Here is a 15,054-nt window from a genome sequence, read left to right on the forward strand (position 1 = left end):
AAGATAAAGTGATAAAAAGGATGCTTGAAATCTAATCATCTTTTTATTTTAAGGATTGACAAGTTTCATGTGTAGAATTTTTTCTTTTTTTTTTTTGAAAGAAATGCAGAAACAAATGCAGTGAAGGGTTATTAGGAATAAAACTCCATTTTAAGTTGACCTTTAAAAACTATATGAGATGTTGAATCCAACTGAGAATGCTCATTTGAAATCTTTCATAAAGGTTGTCGATATTCTGAGTATAATCCAAAGGTTAAGCTAGATTAGTTGTGCTAACAAGTATTATTCTTCTTCACTGGTTAAACTCCATGTCTGAAAATAAAAGTTTAGTTAACAAAACAAAAAAATATTTTAGGACTCTTCTATATATTCTCTTAAATCTAGATATAATGTCTACCTTAGTACTTGCCATTCATACATGTGATATGCCCTTCTTGTAAGTTTTATTAAATTTTAAGTAATTCTGTGAAGAAATAATGTTTTTTAAAAATTTCCTTTTAAAAAATATTTTGTTTTCTTTAAACCACAGTATTTCTGGGATGTTTAGTTGTATTTTGAACAAACGCTGCCATATTTCTGCTTATATTCTTGAAGGAACTTAAAAGTGGTTAAGAGGTGAAAGTGGCTTTGTTGGAAATAGAACATAATTTGCCAACCCTGGATATGAGACAGATGCTTTTAAAATTGTTGGTCCTAGTATGGGCTCCTAACTCATAAATTATCAAACTATTAGATTTATAGAATAAACTTGATGGATGAGCTATTGTTTTATGGCTTATAACTGAATGTTATATTTCACATCTTTATACAATTTTTCAATAACTCATTTTACATGTAATGCACATAAAACTTTGTACCCTTGAGTTTTAAATGAGAAAAGCATATTTTTTTTAAATATTAGAAATTGAGTTAGAAATAGAAATTTAAATTTCAGTGTCCGATCTTCTAGTTATTTTACCATGTTTCCTCTTTTAGAATAAACATGTGTCACATACTTTGATGGCACTTCAGTTATGTTTTGCAAGCCTCACTTAGAACCTTTTCTTATATTTATGCATACTCTTTTCATATTCTACATTTCCATAAGTGGTATTTCCAGTTTTCATCAATTTTGGTGGGTCTGGGGGTCCTTGGTTATTCTCTTCTATTTCTAAAAGCTATGGTAATTGATTTGGTTTTAATTTGCCCTACTTTAAAGACATGCTCTAAACACTGACAATTCAGATTCACTGAAATAGCCAGCAAACTGAAGACATAAATCAGCTTTCCTGAAACATGTAAATCAAAGTGAATATTTAGATTCATTTTTAATAAACCTAAATGGTTCTCTCCAGAGCACTAGGTATTTAAATGTCAAAAATGTATATAGGTGCATTTAAACTTGAATATTAGGCTGTAATGATTTTTTAAATCTAATGTCATTTGAAAGGCTTAAAATAACTAAAATCTCCCTATACATTTCTACCTATGTCATGGTCTAAGATAAAGATTAGAATGCTTTTCACCAAATCAGTCCTCATCAGTTGGTTTTGTAATCAGCCCTTCCTCTTCCCCTAAAATATATCAAGTTAAATTCTGACATAGCTTGCCAAGTATAGCAACTTAAATATACATGGACATTTTCCCCCAAGGTAGTATTTGTTTGGGAGACAATTTCTTTAATGTAAATTTCATTTTTTGGCTAAACTAATGGCCACTCATTATATATGTAATATTAATGATATATGTAATATTAACTTAGAGATTCTACCTAAATTCAGATATTTGCAGAACTATATAATTATTTTGGTTATTGTTTTACTTTATTGGGGCACAAATATACTCCAAGAATGGAAATGGCAGTCCAGAGAAGGAAAGAACTATTGAATTTGAAGAAAACAAATTGATGATTGGAAACCAAATAAACTAGGGTGTATTTTTGAAATGGAGTGTTATTTTTTTGTAGGATTGGATGAAAGGTCTGCAGGCATTTTGCAATTTACGGAAGAGTAGTCCAGGGACATCAAATAAACGCCTTCGTCAGGTGAAACTTAATTTACTTTGATTTATAATTGTCATATTTTGGTCTATCACTTTGCTCTCTATCTTTTTTTTATTTCTTATCTGAACTATTTTGGGCAAAATTTCTTAAGAGAGGTTAATCTATTCAGGCATTTTAAAGCCATGCTGCCAACTTGTGCTTCAGTAGCAGGAAAGAGTTTTGTTTTTGTTTTTTTGTTTTTTTTATAAAGTGAATGTTCTTTATATACTTTCTGGTTCTTAGTCCAAATGCCAACTTTTGAATATATAGGAAGGATTATTTATTCCTTCCACTTAAAATAACAATACCAAAACAACAACAGTAGAAACAATTCTGTTGTGTACTTTTTTTCCCTTCAGAAAATTATTGTGGCATATTTAAAAAAAAACAAAACGTTTAAAAGATTATTTGACTTGTAGAATTAATCCCAGTAAACATTTTTGGTTTTCTGTAGAATTGTTTTTGAAACCTACTATTATAGCTCTTAGGTAATATGCAGTCTTATTTGAAACCTTAACATGCCCTATACTTTCCTTTGTGGAAAGTTAATCTAGGCTTTCTCTTTTTTTGTCCATACAACAGTAACTTTGTACCCTCCATTTCTTGGCTTTTTTTTTCCTTTATAGTAATCCCTAGATAACTGGAGGAAGTTAGGCAAATTTTGACCTTGGGGTTTTGAGGAAAACTTAGTATTTATTGACTGAAGTGACTACTGTTTGATTCATGGGAATATCCAGTAAGCTCAGTGAATTAACATATTGTTCTCCTGACAGCGGATAAATGGTTAATATAATAGTTCGTGTAGCCAAATGTGTGGCCCTTCCCCAAAGGCATTAATTATACACATAATCACTACATGTCTTCAAAACAGCATAACATTTTATAAGCTATAGAAAGTTAGATTGAATTTTTGCAAGTTTCAGACCAACTTGTTTCTTATGAGAAATTTATAGCCATGAAATAATCCTTTGTAGGTATAATATAATCATAACTAACATCTCTTGAGCCCCTTTTATGTGTCACTTGGCAGTGAGATTTAATGCTTCACATATACAGTTGGCCGTCCCTATTTGCAGGTTTCACATTGGTGGATTCAACCAACTGTGGATTGAAAATATTCAGAAAAAAATAAACAATACAGCAATAAAAATATATTAAAAAACACAGCATAACAACTATTTATGTAGCATTTACATTGTACTAGGTATTATAAGTATATAATCTAGAGGTGATTTAAAGTATAGTACAGGATGTGCATAGATTATATGCAAATACTGTGCCATTTGAAGGGACTTAAGCATCTGCAGATTTTTATCATCTGCTGGAACCAATCCCCCATTGATACTGAGGGATGACTGTATTGTTTCTAATCCTTACAACAACCTGCAGTGTAGACTTTATACTTATATATGAGAAAGATGAGGCTTAGAGGGACTGACTTGTCCAAGGCCACACAAGTAGTAGGTGTCAAGTGAAAAAGAGGACCTGATACTAGAAGGTAATCTACCTAGTCTTAAGTTCTGGCATCAAAACTGACAAATAACTTAGCTTCTTTAGATTTGTGTCCTTTTCTGTCAAATGAGAAGGTAAAGTCAGTGGTTCAAAAATAGTTTCAGCTTTGGAATTCTTTTTTATAGAAATAAAATCTAAGCATTAATAACACATGGGATTTTGACTTGGGTAGCAACAGCTGTTTGCTTGTATTAATAAAGAATTCTCTTCTCAATTTCATTTTCTCTGCATTATTGTTTTATGGTAGAAAAGGTGTATTTCATTATTTCTGCAAGAATATAAGAGGAGAAATAACTTGTAAAATAAAATTGCATTTTTTTTAAGTGGGAAGAATTATTTTAAATTCTTGGATGTTTTAAGTATGTCACATAAAAGGGAAAAATATACCAAAGCCCATATTTTCTAAAAAGGGAAAAATAAAGTCACTATTTTAGGGTTTTTAATTGCTTTTGAAATCTAATAATTCATGAAATCTGGAGTAATAATTTTTGTTTTACTTTTTTTTTAGGTTAGCAGCCTTGTTTTACATATTGAAGAAGCCCATAAACTCCCAGTAAAACATTTTACTAATCCATATTGTAACATCTACCTGAATAGTGTCCAAGTAGCAAAAACTCATGCAAGGGAAGGGCAAAACCCAGTATGGTCAGAAGAGTTTGTCTTTGAGTAAGTCTTATTTTATCATTACATTAAATAATTTTCTTTTACCATATTGCATTTTCTTTCCTTTTTTTTTTTTTTTAGTCTGTTATCTAAATTGTCAGAACAAAGTACCAAGTCCAGATGTTTTAATTTTTTTGTTATATTTGATCAACTTTATTAGTAAAATACAATGCTCTTGGTTTTTTACCTAGTTATTAGCATTACTGAGAAGTCCAAAAACATTCACTAACCTACACATATAAGATTGTTTACTTGAGTTTCCAGGAATTATTTGAATTATTGGTAGTTTAGGTTAAAGATGGTAGGGAAAATGTATAATTTGCTTGTCTGTATTCTTGTATACCAAATAATAAAATTTGTTGTGAATCTAGTTTTAAATCTAGCACACTCAAATTCTTTAGCAGAAATAGGGGGCTTATTTGATACTAGAACTAAAGGAATCAAGTAGCTTGATGCCAGAACATTTGTTAATTCTTTTTCTCCTTGCTCCTTTAGTGATCTTCCTCCTGACATCAATAGATTTGAAATAACTCTTAGTAATAAAACAAAGAAAAGCAAAGATCCTGATATCTGTAAGTTGATACAGAAACTCTTTCTAAAGCAGAAAAAGCATGTTTTATATACTTTTAAAATTCATAATGAAATGCACTCCTAAAATGGAAATTGAAAAATAAAACAGAAGGCCAAGTAGTATAATCTCCTTCTAAAAGTATTTGAGAAAGAATGTATCTAGGAAAGACAAAGGCCAAAATGTCTAATTAACTGTAAACTTAAGACCCTAAGATTAAAATACATACCTATCCAACCTTCTTTTCTCCATGAATAGGAAGAACAAGAAAATAGTGACAGTGTGGGGCTTCTCCCATCCCTTCTTTCTGTCAATACTTCTAGTGTTTTCCTATTTCTTTATACTTTCTATTTAAAAATTTTCCTTAAATGTGAATATGTTATTTATTCACTTCTGGTAGTCAAAGGCTCCCAGTTCTTGTTCTCAGCAGCACACCTCTTTCCAGCCTGTTGTTAAAACAGTTGGCAGTGGGATTTAACAATTCACATCAGGGTGAATTAGGTTAATACCGTCTTAAAACTCAAGCTTAGCAAAGGAAGTGGTATGTATTAACAGATAGATCAAAGCTTGAATTTTTCTCTATAAAACGTTTATTCTGTCATTTCTGTACTATTTAAGTGCTTAACATTTTTAAATGGTTCTCCATTACTTTTCTGATAAAATCCAAACTCTGTAGTAATGACACAGAAGGAAGGCCATACATTCTTATTTGAACTGCTCCTTTTTCTTTTTTCACTACCTTTATTCTTAGATATACCTCCAGATCCTATTAAAGTCAGCTCAGGGGTTACCTGTTTGGAATGGATTATTAACCTCCCCAGGCTGAATTAGATATTTCTCCGTACTCAATAGCATTAACCACTGTTACAGCACTTACCACACTGTACCATAATTGATTTCTTGCCCTCTTGACTAGACTGACTTCCATGCAAGTCAGAGACCACGTCCTAATCATCTATCACCCTCCACCCTTCCTCAAGAGTCTAACACATAGTAGGCATTCAGTAAATGAGTGAATAAGCACTTAAGTATTAAATGTGTGATGTTCCTGAAAACTCCTGTAATAAAAAGCATTTAACACTATAGAGAAGACTGAACATCAAGAAAATTTATTTGCATGACTAATAGTGTTATCTTTTTAGACAATAATCATTTGTTTTTCTTTCCAAGTATTTATGCGCTGCCAGTTGAGCCGGTTACAGAAAGGACATGCAACTGATGAATGGTTTCTGCTCAGCTCCCATATACCATTAAAAGGTATTGAACCAGGATCCCTGCGTGTTCGAGCACGGTATTCTATGGAAAAAATCATGCCAGAAGAAGAGTACAGTGAATTTAAAGAGGTATTAAGTTATTTATCAGTCTAATTATTTTTGTTGGCATTATTAACAGAAACATTTAACATTTAACCCAGTAAGTTAAATATAGTAATTTCATAGCTTAGTGGTACACGGATAGCTAGAGAAGGTTAAAAACCTTATATTAGTATGATTTCGGTTTTAAGAGACTAGAAATATGTAGGCTACAAAATCATTCTATTTTTAATAAATTTATTCAATGAGACATATTTCTGAACTTAAGAACTTGTGAAAGAACATATTTCCTGTTAGTGTCACTGAGAATGCTTAATATTATGTACTCTAAACAGTCTTTTTTTTTAATGTCATTTTTAGCTTATACTGCAAAAGGAGCTTCATGTAGTCTATGCTTTATCACATGTATGTGGACAAGACCGAACACTACTGGCTAGCATCCTACTGAGGATTTTTCTTCACGAAAAGCTTGAATCATTGTTGTTATGTACACTAAATGACAGAGAAATAAGTATGGAAGGTATGGTATGGATGTGTTACTGTAATACTTTAAAAAACAGGGTTAATACTGAGATTTTATACATCAAGTATATATAGACTATCTCTGAATATATGAAGTTGTTAAATCATACTGCAAAGTAAGTTATTCTGTTTTTCCTTCATTAAAAACTGCAGTTAGGATGCCAGTTTTGATTCTTATGTTGGTTACTGTGGGGAGCTCGTATTTTTAATACAGGTTTGTTTCATAACAGATTAGTACTAGACACCGTAAGAAAGCCCATAGTGTTTCATTATCAAGAATAGTGGGGTATACTTACCATATTCTTTTAATTTTTACCAATTCATTGGACAGAAGATGGGTGGCAGCTGCATTTTAATTCTAGATTCTATAGATAGTTAGTTCTCTGGCTACTGGACACATAGATTATCTTTTCTGACAATATTTGAGTTTCATGATTTTACTGAAACTCAATAGCCTTGTTTTAGGCTAATAAATTATACTGTGACTTATGTTATATTCTTATTTGGAAATAAACTCAAATTTTTCAAAAGCATGGGATCAGTGGGCAGCAGAGCTGGTTTCTGGTCCTTGTTTTGTTAATAACCAGATTATTGATCTTAAACAAGTCATATAACCATTCCAAACCTTCATGTTTTTCATATGAACATGGTAGTGTTAATCCCTTCTCCTATTTATGATCTAATGACGTTATACATATGAAAGTCTTTTACTGAGTTAAGTCTATAGAAAAATAGGATGTTATCATCAATACTTCAATGCTGCATGGAAAAGTACATTTAAGTGGCTGTAACCATTGAGGAAAAATGAATTCACTCCTAATTTGGTCATATTAGTACAGTCCTTTACAAATAGTCTTTTCTAACATATTTCTATAGATGAAGCCACTACCCTATTTCGAGCCACAACACTTGCAAGCACCTTGATGGAGCAGTATATGAAAGCCACTGCTACACAATTTGTACATCATGCTCTGAAAGATTCTATTTTAAAGATAATGGAAAGCAAGCAGTCTTGTGAGGTAAGAACTTAATGTTTTAAGTATTTCAGCAAAGAGCATATTTTAATAGGTAATACTTTATAGCTAATTACATTTTTAAGGGAAATATATAACTTTCTAAAATTATTCAGAGCAGTATACCTTCTGTAATATATTTATAAAAATGTTTTACCAAATAGACTTTAAAAAAGATGTACTTTATTTTGGGATTAGAAGCCATCAAGCTGCACCAGAAATTCAAGAAAGTACTTTGTCATTTCTCCTGCTGTACTAACGATAAAGTATACATTATTTTCAGAAAGTGTGCATAACATAAATTGAAGTCTTTGCTAGTGATTTTTGTTACGTACCCTGTGTAGTACTTCATAACGTCTAGGTTTGTCCTTGAAGGGTTTTTGGGGTAGAGAGGGGAATTATGAGATAACTTTGACAAAATCAAATAAAAACATCTTTTTAGGATTAAGGTTTCAGTGTAAATTCAAAATAAATCAATTAAGATAGTGGAACCTCACTTATATGACTACTGTCTCTTTTTATTTTGATCTAGAGCAACTACAAAGAAAGATATTACATTATTTAGATCTGATATAAAGTCACTGAAATAAGGACTTGTTTTTGATAATGTACACTGGGAGCTGTCAAATGTTAATTGTGCACTGAGTTGTCAATTCTTACTAATAACTTAAAGGGAAAAGATTAATGATTTAGTGTTGGAAATCTAAGGTAACTAACCATGAAGGATGGACACAAACACAGCAAGTTTGTAGGGAGTCTCTAGACTTTAGAGATAGGCTAGGGAATTCACTTTTATAGATAAATCTACTCCACTGATACTAGATCAGAACTCTGAGATTTCAGGGGTTATTGGGAAAGTTTTGAGAAAGGTTTGTAATTCTGTCTAAGCCGTTTGATATTCTTATTAGCTATTAAAGATGTCTTATCTCATTCAGAAAAGCCTTTTGTTTTAATCAGCTTTTTCCCTCTCAAATAAATAGAATTGAATAATCACTGCTTGCTCTTCAGTTGGGTAATAGGAAATGAATGGTAACAAACCCATCAGAAAGAGTTCCATAGAGCAAACTACTTAAAAATTCTCTTTTATACAAAGAAAAAAAAAAAAAAGACTGATATACATTGAAAAATGGGAAAATAGAACCTTGAAAACTATAACTGCTTGTTTACCTTGATTCATTTGCATTTATCATCGCCAAGATGCATTTACATTGACTTATTCCTTCTCTTAGTTAAGTCCATCAAAGTTAGAAAAAAATGAAGACGTGAACACTAATTTAGCACACCTATTGAACATACTTTCAGAGCTTGTGGAGAAAATATTCATGGCTTCAGAAATACTTCCACCGTAAGTGGTGAAATTTTCATTTGACAAGATATTATGCATTTGTGTTTTGAACAATTTCTATTTCAAGAACATGTGAAAACCTTTCTATTATCCTGGTATTATACTGTGAGAAAGTTATTGTTTGTCCTTATAAGATAAAGTGTGTTTAAAGAAAAGGAGTGACTTAAACCGCAGTGAAATATTTGCATTAATAAAACAATCCATATTTTTATATAAGCCAATATGTCTAGTTTACATAGTAGCTTAGAGAATGAATAGAGGCTTTTAGTCCCAGATTTGAGGAGATCACTAAAGACATCTTGTCTGTCCATTTAGTCTATACTTGAATTTCTTATTCCAAATGTATAGCAGATAATCACTCAGCATCCTCCAGTGTTAATGAACTCACTTGTTCAGGTAGAAGTTAATTTAAGTCAAAATCTTTGTCCCCAGAACTTTTATCTAGTTCTTCTGTGTTCTCATTTCAATACTTATTTCATACTTCTTATTAACATAGAAGTAGTCTAAAAATGGTAAAGTTTGTTCCAAAGTAGATGTCAAGAAGCTGACTTAATAAATTGATGATAAACTTACTGGATTAGGTTTTTCTTACCCCCTGCTAAATGTCTCTCTCATTACTTCTGGCAAAATACTTTTGGGGGAGAAAAGGTCAATTGCATTAAACATGGCATATTTGGATAAATTAAGCTTTGGGCTGCTATGAGATCAGTATTTTCACTTGCTTTCTGTACTGAGATAATTATGTTATTTTGGCAGGACACTGAGGTATATTTATGGGTGTTTACAGAAATCTGTTCAGCACAAGTGGCCTACAAACACCACCATGAGAACAAGAGTTGTTAGGTAAGGCTCATCAATTCATTTGTTACATCACTGTATGTATCACAAATGAGATAGGCAAGTGGATAACTGAATATCTGAAGAATAACAATATACAATTCAAAGCTTTTTTCTTAGAATATTTTCTGAGTTCAGGTAGCTCCTAAACCATTTTTTTAGGAGTTATTATGAGATATTTAGGTACCTTCTGCATTTTTAAAAAACATGACCATTCATGTATAGTCAATTATTAGGAATTTAAAAAAAATCTTACAGGATAAGGTTAAAACTTACATAACCAACAAAATATGTAACTAAGTTCACACACACACTCACAGACATATATACATACATACACATACCATAGAGAGAGGGGAGACGTATTGATTTGGTGTTAAAAGGGAAAAGCAATTAATGGAACTGTTTAGATTTCAATTAATTGGTTTGTAATACAGTCTGTGCTTCCAGGCTAGTCTCCAACCAGAACTTCCAGTTCTGAAGCTGTGTTTCAATCTGCTCATTGTACGATAATAAGGAAGAACTGCTTTGGCAAATCATGGAATTTGGTTACTTATATAGGAGAACTTCATTATCATTATTTTAACTTATTTTTCCAAAGATGAATCAGATCTGGAGAGGTTAAGTTGTTTGCCTACAGTTACAGAAAGGTAGTGGCTACAGCAGCACTCAAGCGAACTTACTTTTTTTTTTTTTTGCCCTTTTGAAATCATGAATAATATTCTTAACACTACTGCAGGTTAAACATACCCCAACCAATTCAAGGCCACTGGAAGTTTTGTGCAAAAGCTTCAGAGATTACAGCAGTTTTCTAATAATACTATACAGAATATATAGTGCCAGTCATGTTATATTTCCCCCCCAAAAATTAGGCAACTAATGACACCCGTATCACAAAATAGTTTAGAAAATATCTCGATCCTGCCTCCAACCTAAATTTTGTCTAGGGCCTTGTATTTTTTTTTTTTTTGGCAGATAAAATCTCTTGGTTAGTTATGATGGACATAAATAATATTTTAGAATTATAGCTTCTGTATTTCTTGGGTTTAGTGGTGATTGGGAGGAATAGAAAAGAATTGCCAGCATAATATTTCAGCACAGGTATGTGTGTGAGGTTCTATAAGTTTAAAACAAGTATAATTTTTAAGCAAACACAACAGGAAATTCTGCTATGTAGTTTGTTTGCTGCAACAGGGTAGATTTGTCTCTAGTAAGCTTTTAAATGTGTAGGTAACTATTTATCCCTCTCAAATTTAAAATAACCTAAAAATTCACAAAGTAAATTTATATACTGAAATTCTTATGTGGTTCAATGTTGCCAGGTTAGGTTTCAGGTTCACAGACCTACTTAAGTATCAAAATGTTTTCAAATAAAATTTATGCAAGATTCTTCATAAATTAATTTGAGAAGTCCAAATTTACAGACAAAAAAACTGTTATATAATTGCTATAAATACTGTTTGAGAAGTAACATTCATTTTCTAAGACTCCAAAAATTAGCAGACTGGCACATGTTCAAAGGTAAATGCTGAGAAGCTGGGTTGTCCATTCTGACAGAGAACAGAGACTGTGCCTATTTAATCTCAAGAAGGAATTTTATCAACTACTTTGGGAATAATGCTTTTCTTTACATGCAAGTATAGTGTGGATTTTTCTTATAATGAAACTAGAAGGAAATTATCTACATGACAGTATATACTTTCTGAAGGAAGCGAAGTAGGAATATCTATGTAAGCTTGCATTTTTACATTACTACCTTGTTCCCAAAATAAAAATTAGCAGGTAAAATCATATATGACAGCTATTGTGCATATATTCCATGTGCTTGTATGTTGATTTTTGCCTTTGCTATGGTTATTTTTGTATTTGAATTTTTTTACTTTAGAATTCCTAATGTCTTACCTTAAAAGCTTTCAGCATTCTATTGTATACATTTATCAAAAAGTCAGTTTTTCTCTAGTGCAGTGGATTCTTATTTTTATATGACTGTCAACAAAATCAATACAACCAACTTGATTTATCACAGACTTTAAATAAATGAGAGAAATGAGAGAATGGAAGTTTTGGAACCTTACAGAACTGTACATCTTTAAAGGATTTATTTATTTGTATTCCTAAAGTATTTCAGACATGCTTAGGGCTCCTAAGGACACTGCTTTCTCTAGGCGTGAACTGCACTGCTAGCCTGGAATAAAATAAAAACCAAAGCAGTAAATACTCCAGTTAAACTTAACATCTTCCCAAACTTAATCTAAATTCTAAATTTGGGAAAAGTAATATATTCAAGAAGCAGGTATATGTGTTCTTAAAATACAATACTTTGGCTTATAGTTTTCTTAAAACTTTCTGTGTTTGGGCTTATCTACACTAGTTCAGAGTAAAGTTTAAAAAAAATGTTTTTATATATTATTTTAATGTGACATATATGTAGTAGTTTTCTAAAAAAAAAAAAATTTCCCTCCCATTCAGTGGTTTTGTTTTTCTTCGACTTATATGTCCTGCAATCCTGAATCCACGGATGTTTAATATCATCTCAGGTAATCAGCTTTTGATAAACTTTAAAATAAAAAAAATAGATTAAACAGTTTCATACTATCTAGTAAGAATACTCTTTTTTAAAAATCTGGATTTTTTTTTTTTGTATTATCCAGTTCTAAGACTTGAAGTAACACATTCCAAAGCACCCTTCCCTTTTCTTCTTCCTTTCTCTCGTCTGCTTCTTTAGCTTTTCTGTTTTGCTTCTTTCTTTTTCTTCCATATAATATCTGAAGCCTGAGATGGCATGGTTAGACACATTCTACTTTTATCCCTATCCCTACTGTGTCTCAAACTCTTAGCATAATGCCTTTTTAAAGTTTGCAAATTGGCTTTTTAAAGTTGGGAAGAGCTTTCTGTGTGCTTAGCCCATGCTAGACTGCTGCAAACTGGATCTTTAACATCAAGTAAAATTATATCTGCAATTGCAGTAGTGCTCTGTAAGTACTTATGAAGTGAGTGGCCCTGGTTCTTCCCATTGAAGACTTTTTAGCAGCAGTTATATAATGTTAATGAGGCATTTTAAATTCCAATAAACTGGATTCAGTTTTGCGTATTACTCACATGCCCATTATGGAATGACTGTCGTGTGTTGTAGGCTTCTTTCAAAGAAAGGATAACAGTGATATTTATGACTTCAAATATAATAATGAATCATTATTAACAGAAGGAACGTGAACCATTTCTAGCTTAATAATTTGAAGCTCAAAGTTGTATTAAAATATATTGGAATATCTTAATTTTTACTTTTATAGCCATCACATCTCGGTAGTATCTTTTATTGCAACTAAAATGGTTAAATCTACAAGTTTATTAAAGGTTTGGCATTCTTTTGGAGAGATTTATTTGATTGTTGGCTTCTGACCTGCTAGGTAACACTATAATTTAGCTGCTGAAGATACAGAGTACAATCTAAAATTGAGCAGTCAGGTAGACTACCTATAGGATTTTACTGTTAAATAATTATCTTAATTAAGTTTCAAGGTTTACATTTAATAGCCACAAATACTTTTCAGTTACATTCCATTGTCTGTGTTCTAGAGAAAAATGTATCTTGACTGATCTTTAAAATTTTTAATTTCATGTTTTTTTCCTCAATAAACTTGAGGTGCAGACTTTAAAGTGAATTATTTGCAGTTAGACCACAAATAATGTTGGGAGCAGGGAATTGCTCAGGTCGCAAACTGCAGATCTCAATGGGTTGAAATTAGCTTTTTGAATTGTCCTGAAAGGCATGTGGACTGATGGTCTTTTTAGCAAGAAACATTAAGCTTTGAGGTATTTTGAAATATTATCATCCAGTTGGGAATTGCTGAGTTTTGTAGTACCCTTTTCACAAAAGTAGAAGCACTGATAAGCATATTCAGTTTTTCCCTTTTAACTCAAGTTCTTTTGAATTATACATATACGGATCATACATTTTTCAGAAAATACATTTTGAGATCTGAATGGAAGAATATTAGTATTTAAACAGTAAAGAAATGATAAGGTGTTAAATTTATAATGGTTTACCTTTGGAGTTGGTGTTATTAGCTGTGCTTGATTCTCTTATAGATTCCCCATCTCCTATTGCTGCAAGAACACTGATACTAGTGGCTAAGTCTGTGCAGAATTTAGCAAATCTTGTGGAATTTGGAGCTAAGGTAATGACATTTTGATAGTTTAAAATGTAATTTAAGAATGAAACTGTGACATGATAAAACCATAAAATACAGCTAAGTAAATTTTCAACAGTGAATATTTCATAAAGATAATTCAATTTTGTTGGTATATTTAAGTGTCTTGTTTAGATTTTACATTTTAATAATGGAACTCTAAAAAACACCATTTTAGTTACAGAAAACTAATTTTTCAAGCTCCAGTATACTCAAATTCTCCCACTTTCAACTGTAAAATTAATCAATGAGCATAGTTTTAAATGTACCCAAATTCATTTTTTTATTTATTTCACAATAAACATTCACTCAGGTGAGTGTTTTAAAACACCCAAACATCATTCCACTGCACAAGGATAACAGCTGTTTAATATTATGGTTGGGATCATACCATGTCACATGCTTTCATAATTCTTAGTGAATACTAAGCATGCCATCCTGTGGATATTAAGTAGTCTTCTAATGGCTATTTAGATAGCTTCTAATTTGTGACTGTTGCTGCTCTGACATGTATCCTTATATACATTTCATTTTATAGTTGTCTAATTATTTCCTAAGTGTTGGATTAAAATTTCTAATTAAGGAAGTAAATACATGTTTTAGGCTTTTGCTATATATTGTAAGATTGCCTATCAGCAATTTAAGCATCTTTTGTTCCCCCGCTTTGCCAAAACTCAGTGGGTATTATCTTTACTTTTGCCAATTTGATAGGTATAATGTTAACCTATGTTTCATTACTGTTAGACTTTCATGTCTGTATCTTTGGAATTACCTATTGAGGTCCTTGTCTCTGATTTTTAAGAGAATGTTAATATTAATGCTTTGCTGTTTCATATCATATTTTTAAGTAGGCTTAGGATTTTAGTATGATGAACAGTTAACATGTATGGTTTTGAGTTTATCTGATTCCTGAGGCAGGTTATGAATAATATATTTTCCTATTACAATCCTTATTATACTGTATTTTAATTCCCTATTATCATTGCTGGATGCTTGGTGCTTGGTAAGTAGTCTTGTAGTGATTGTTTTTGAAAGAATGTACATACAAGCCATGTGTGCCTGCCAGGCTAC

The 15,054-nt window shown here is 31.5% G+C and overlaps 1 protein-coding gene across 2 annotated transcripts in view; it reads left to right on the plus strand.

Moving 5' to 3' along the window:
* Positions 1-15,054, plus strand: part of RASA1 (RAS p21 protein activator 1) — an 89,974-nt gene that overhangs the window by 69,704 nt on the left and 5,216 nt on the right. Inside the window, exons 13-22 of one of the 2 annotated variants that reach the window (XM_045566231.1) lie at positions 1,946-2,023; positions 4,041-4,198; positions 4,691-4,767; positions 5,934-6,106; positions 6,437-6,596; positions 7,475-7,617; positions 8,841-8,956; positions 9,713-9,799; positions 12,263-12,330; positions 13,883-13,971. In XM_045566231.1, the coding sequence (XP_045422187.1) occupies positions 1,946-2,023; positions 4,041-4,198; positions 4,691-4,767; positions 5,934-6,106; positions 6,437-6,596; positions 7,475-7,617; positions 8,841-8,956; positions 9,713-9,799; positions 12,263-12,330; positions 13,883-13,971 (1,149 nt within the window). The remainder of the gene's footprint in view (positions 1-1,945; positions 2,024-4,040; positions 4,199-4,690; positions 4,768-5,933; positions 6,107-6,436; positions 6,597-7,474; positions 7,618-8,840; positions 8,957-9,712; positions 9,800-12,262; positions 12,331-13,882; positions 13,972-15,054) is intronic. The other variant, XM_045566232.1, reaches the window with a different exon arrangement.

The sequence above is a fragment of the Lemur catta genome, chromosome 12 (assembly GCF_020740605.2).
Source record: "Lemur catta isolate mLemCat1 chromosome 12, mLemCat1.pri, whole genome shotgun sequence".
NCBI lineage: Eukaryota > Metazoa > Chordata > Mammalia > Primates > Lemuridae > Lemur > Lemur catta.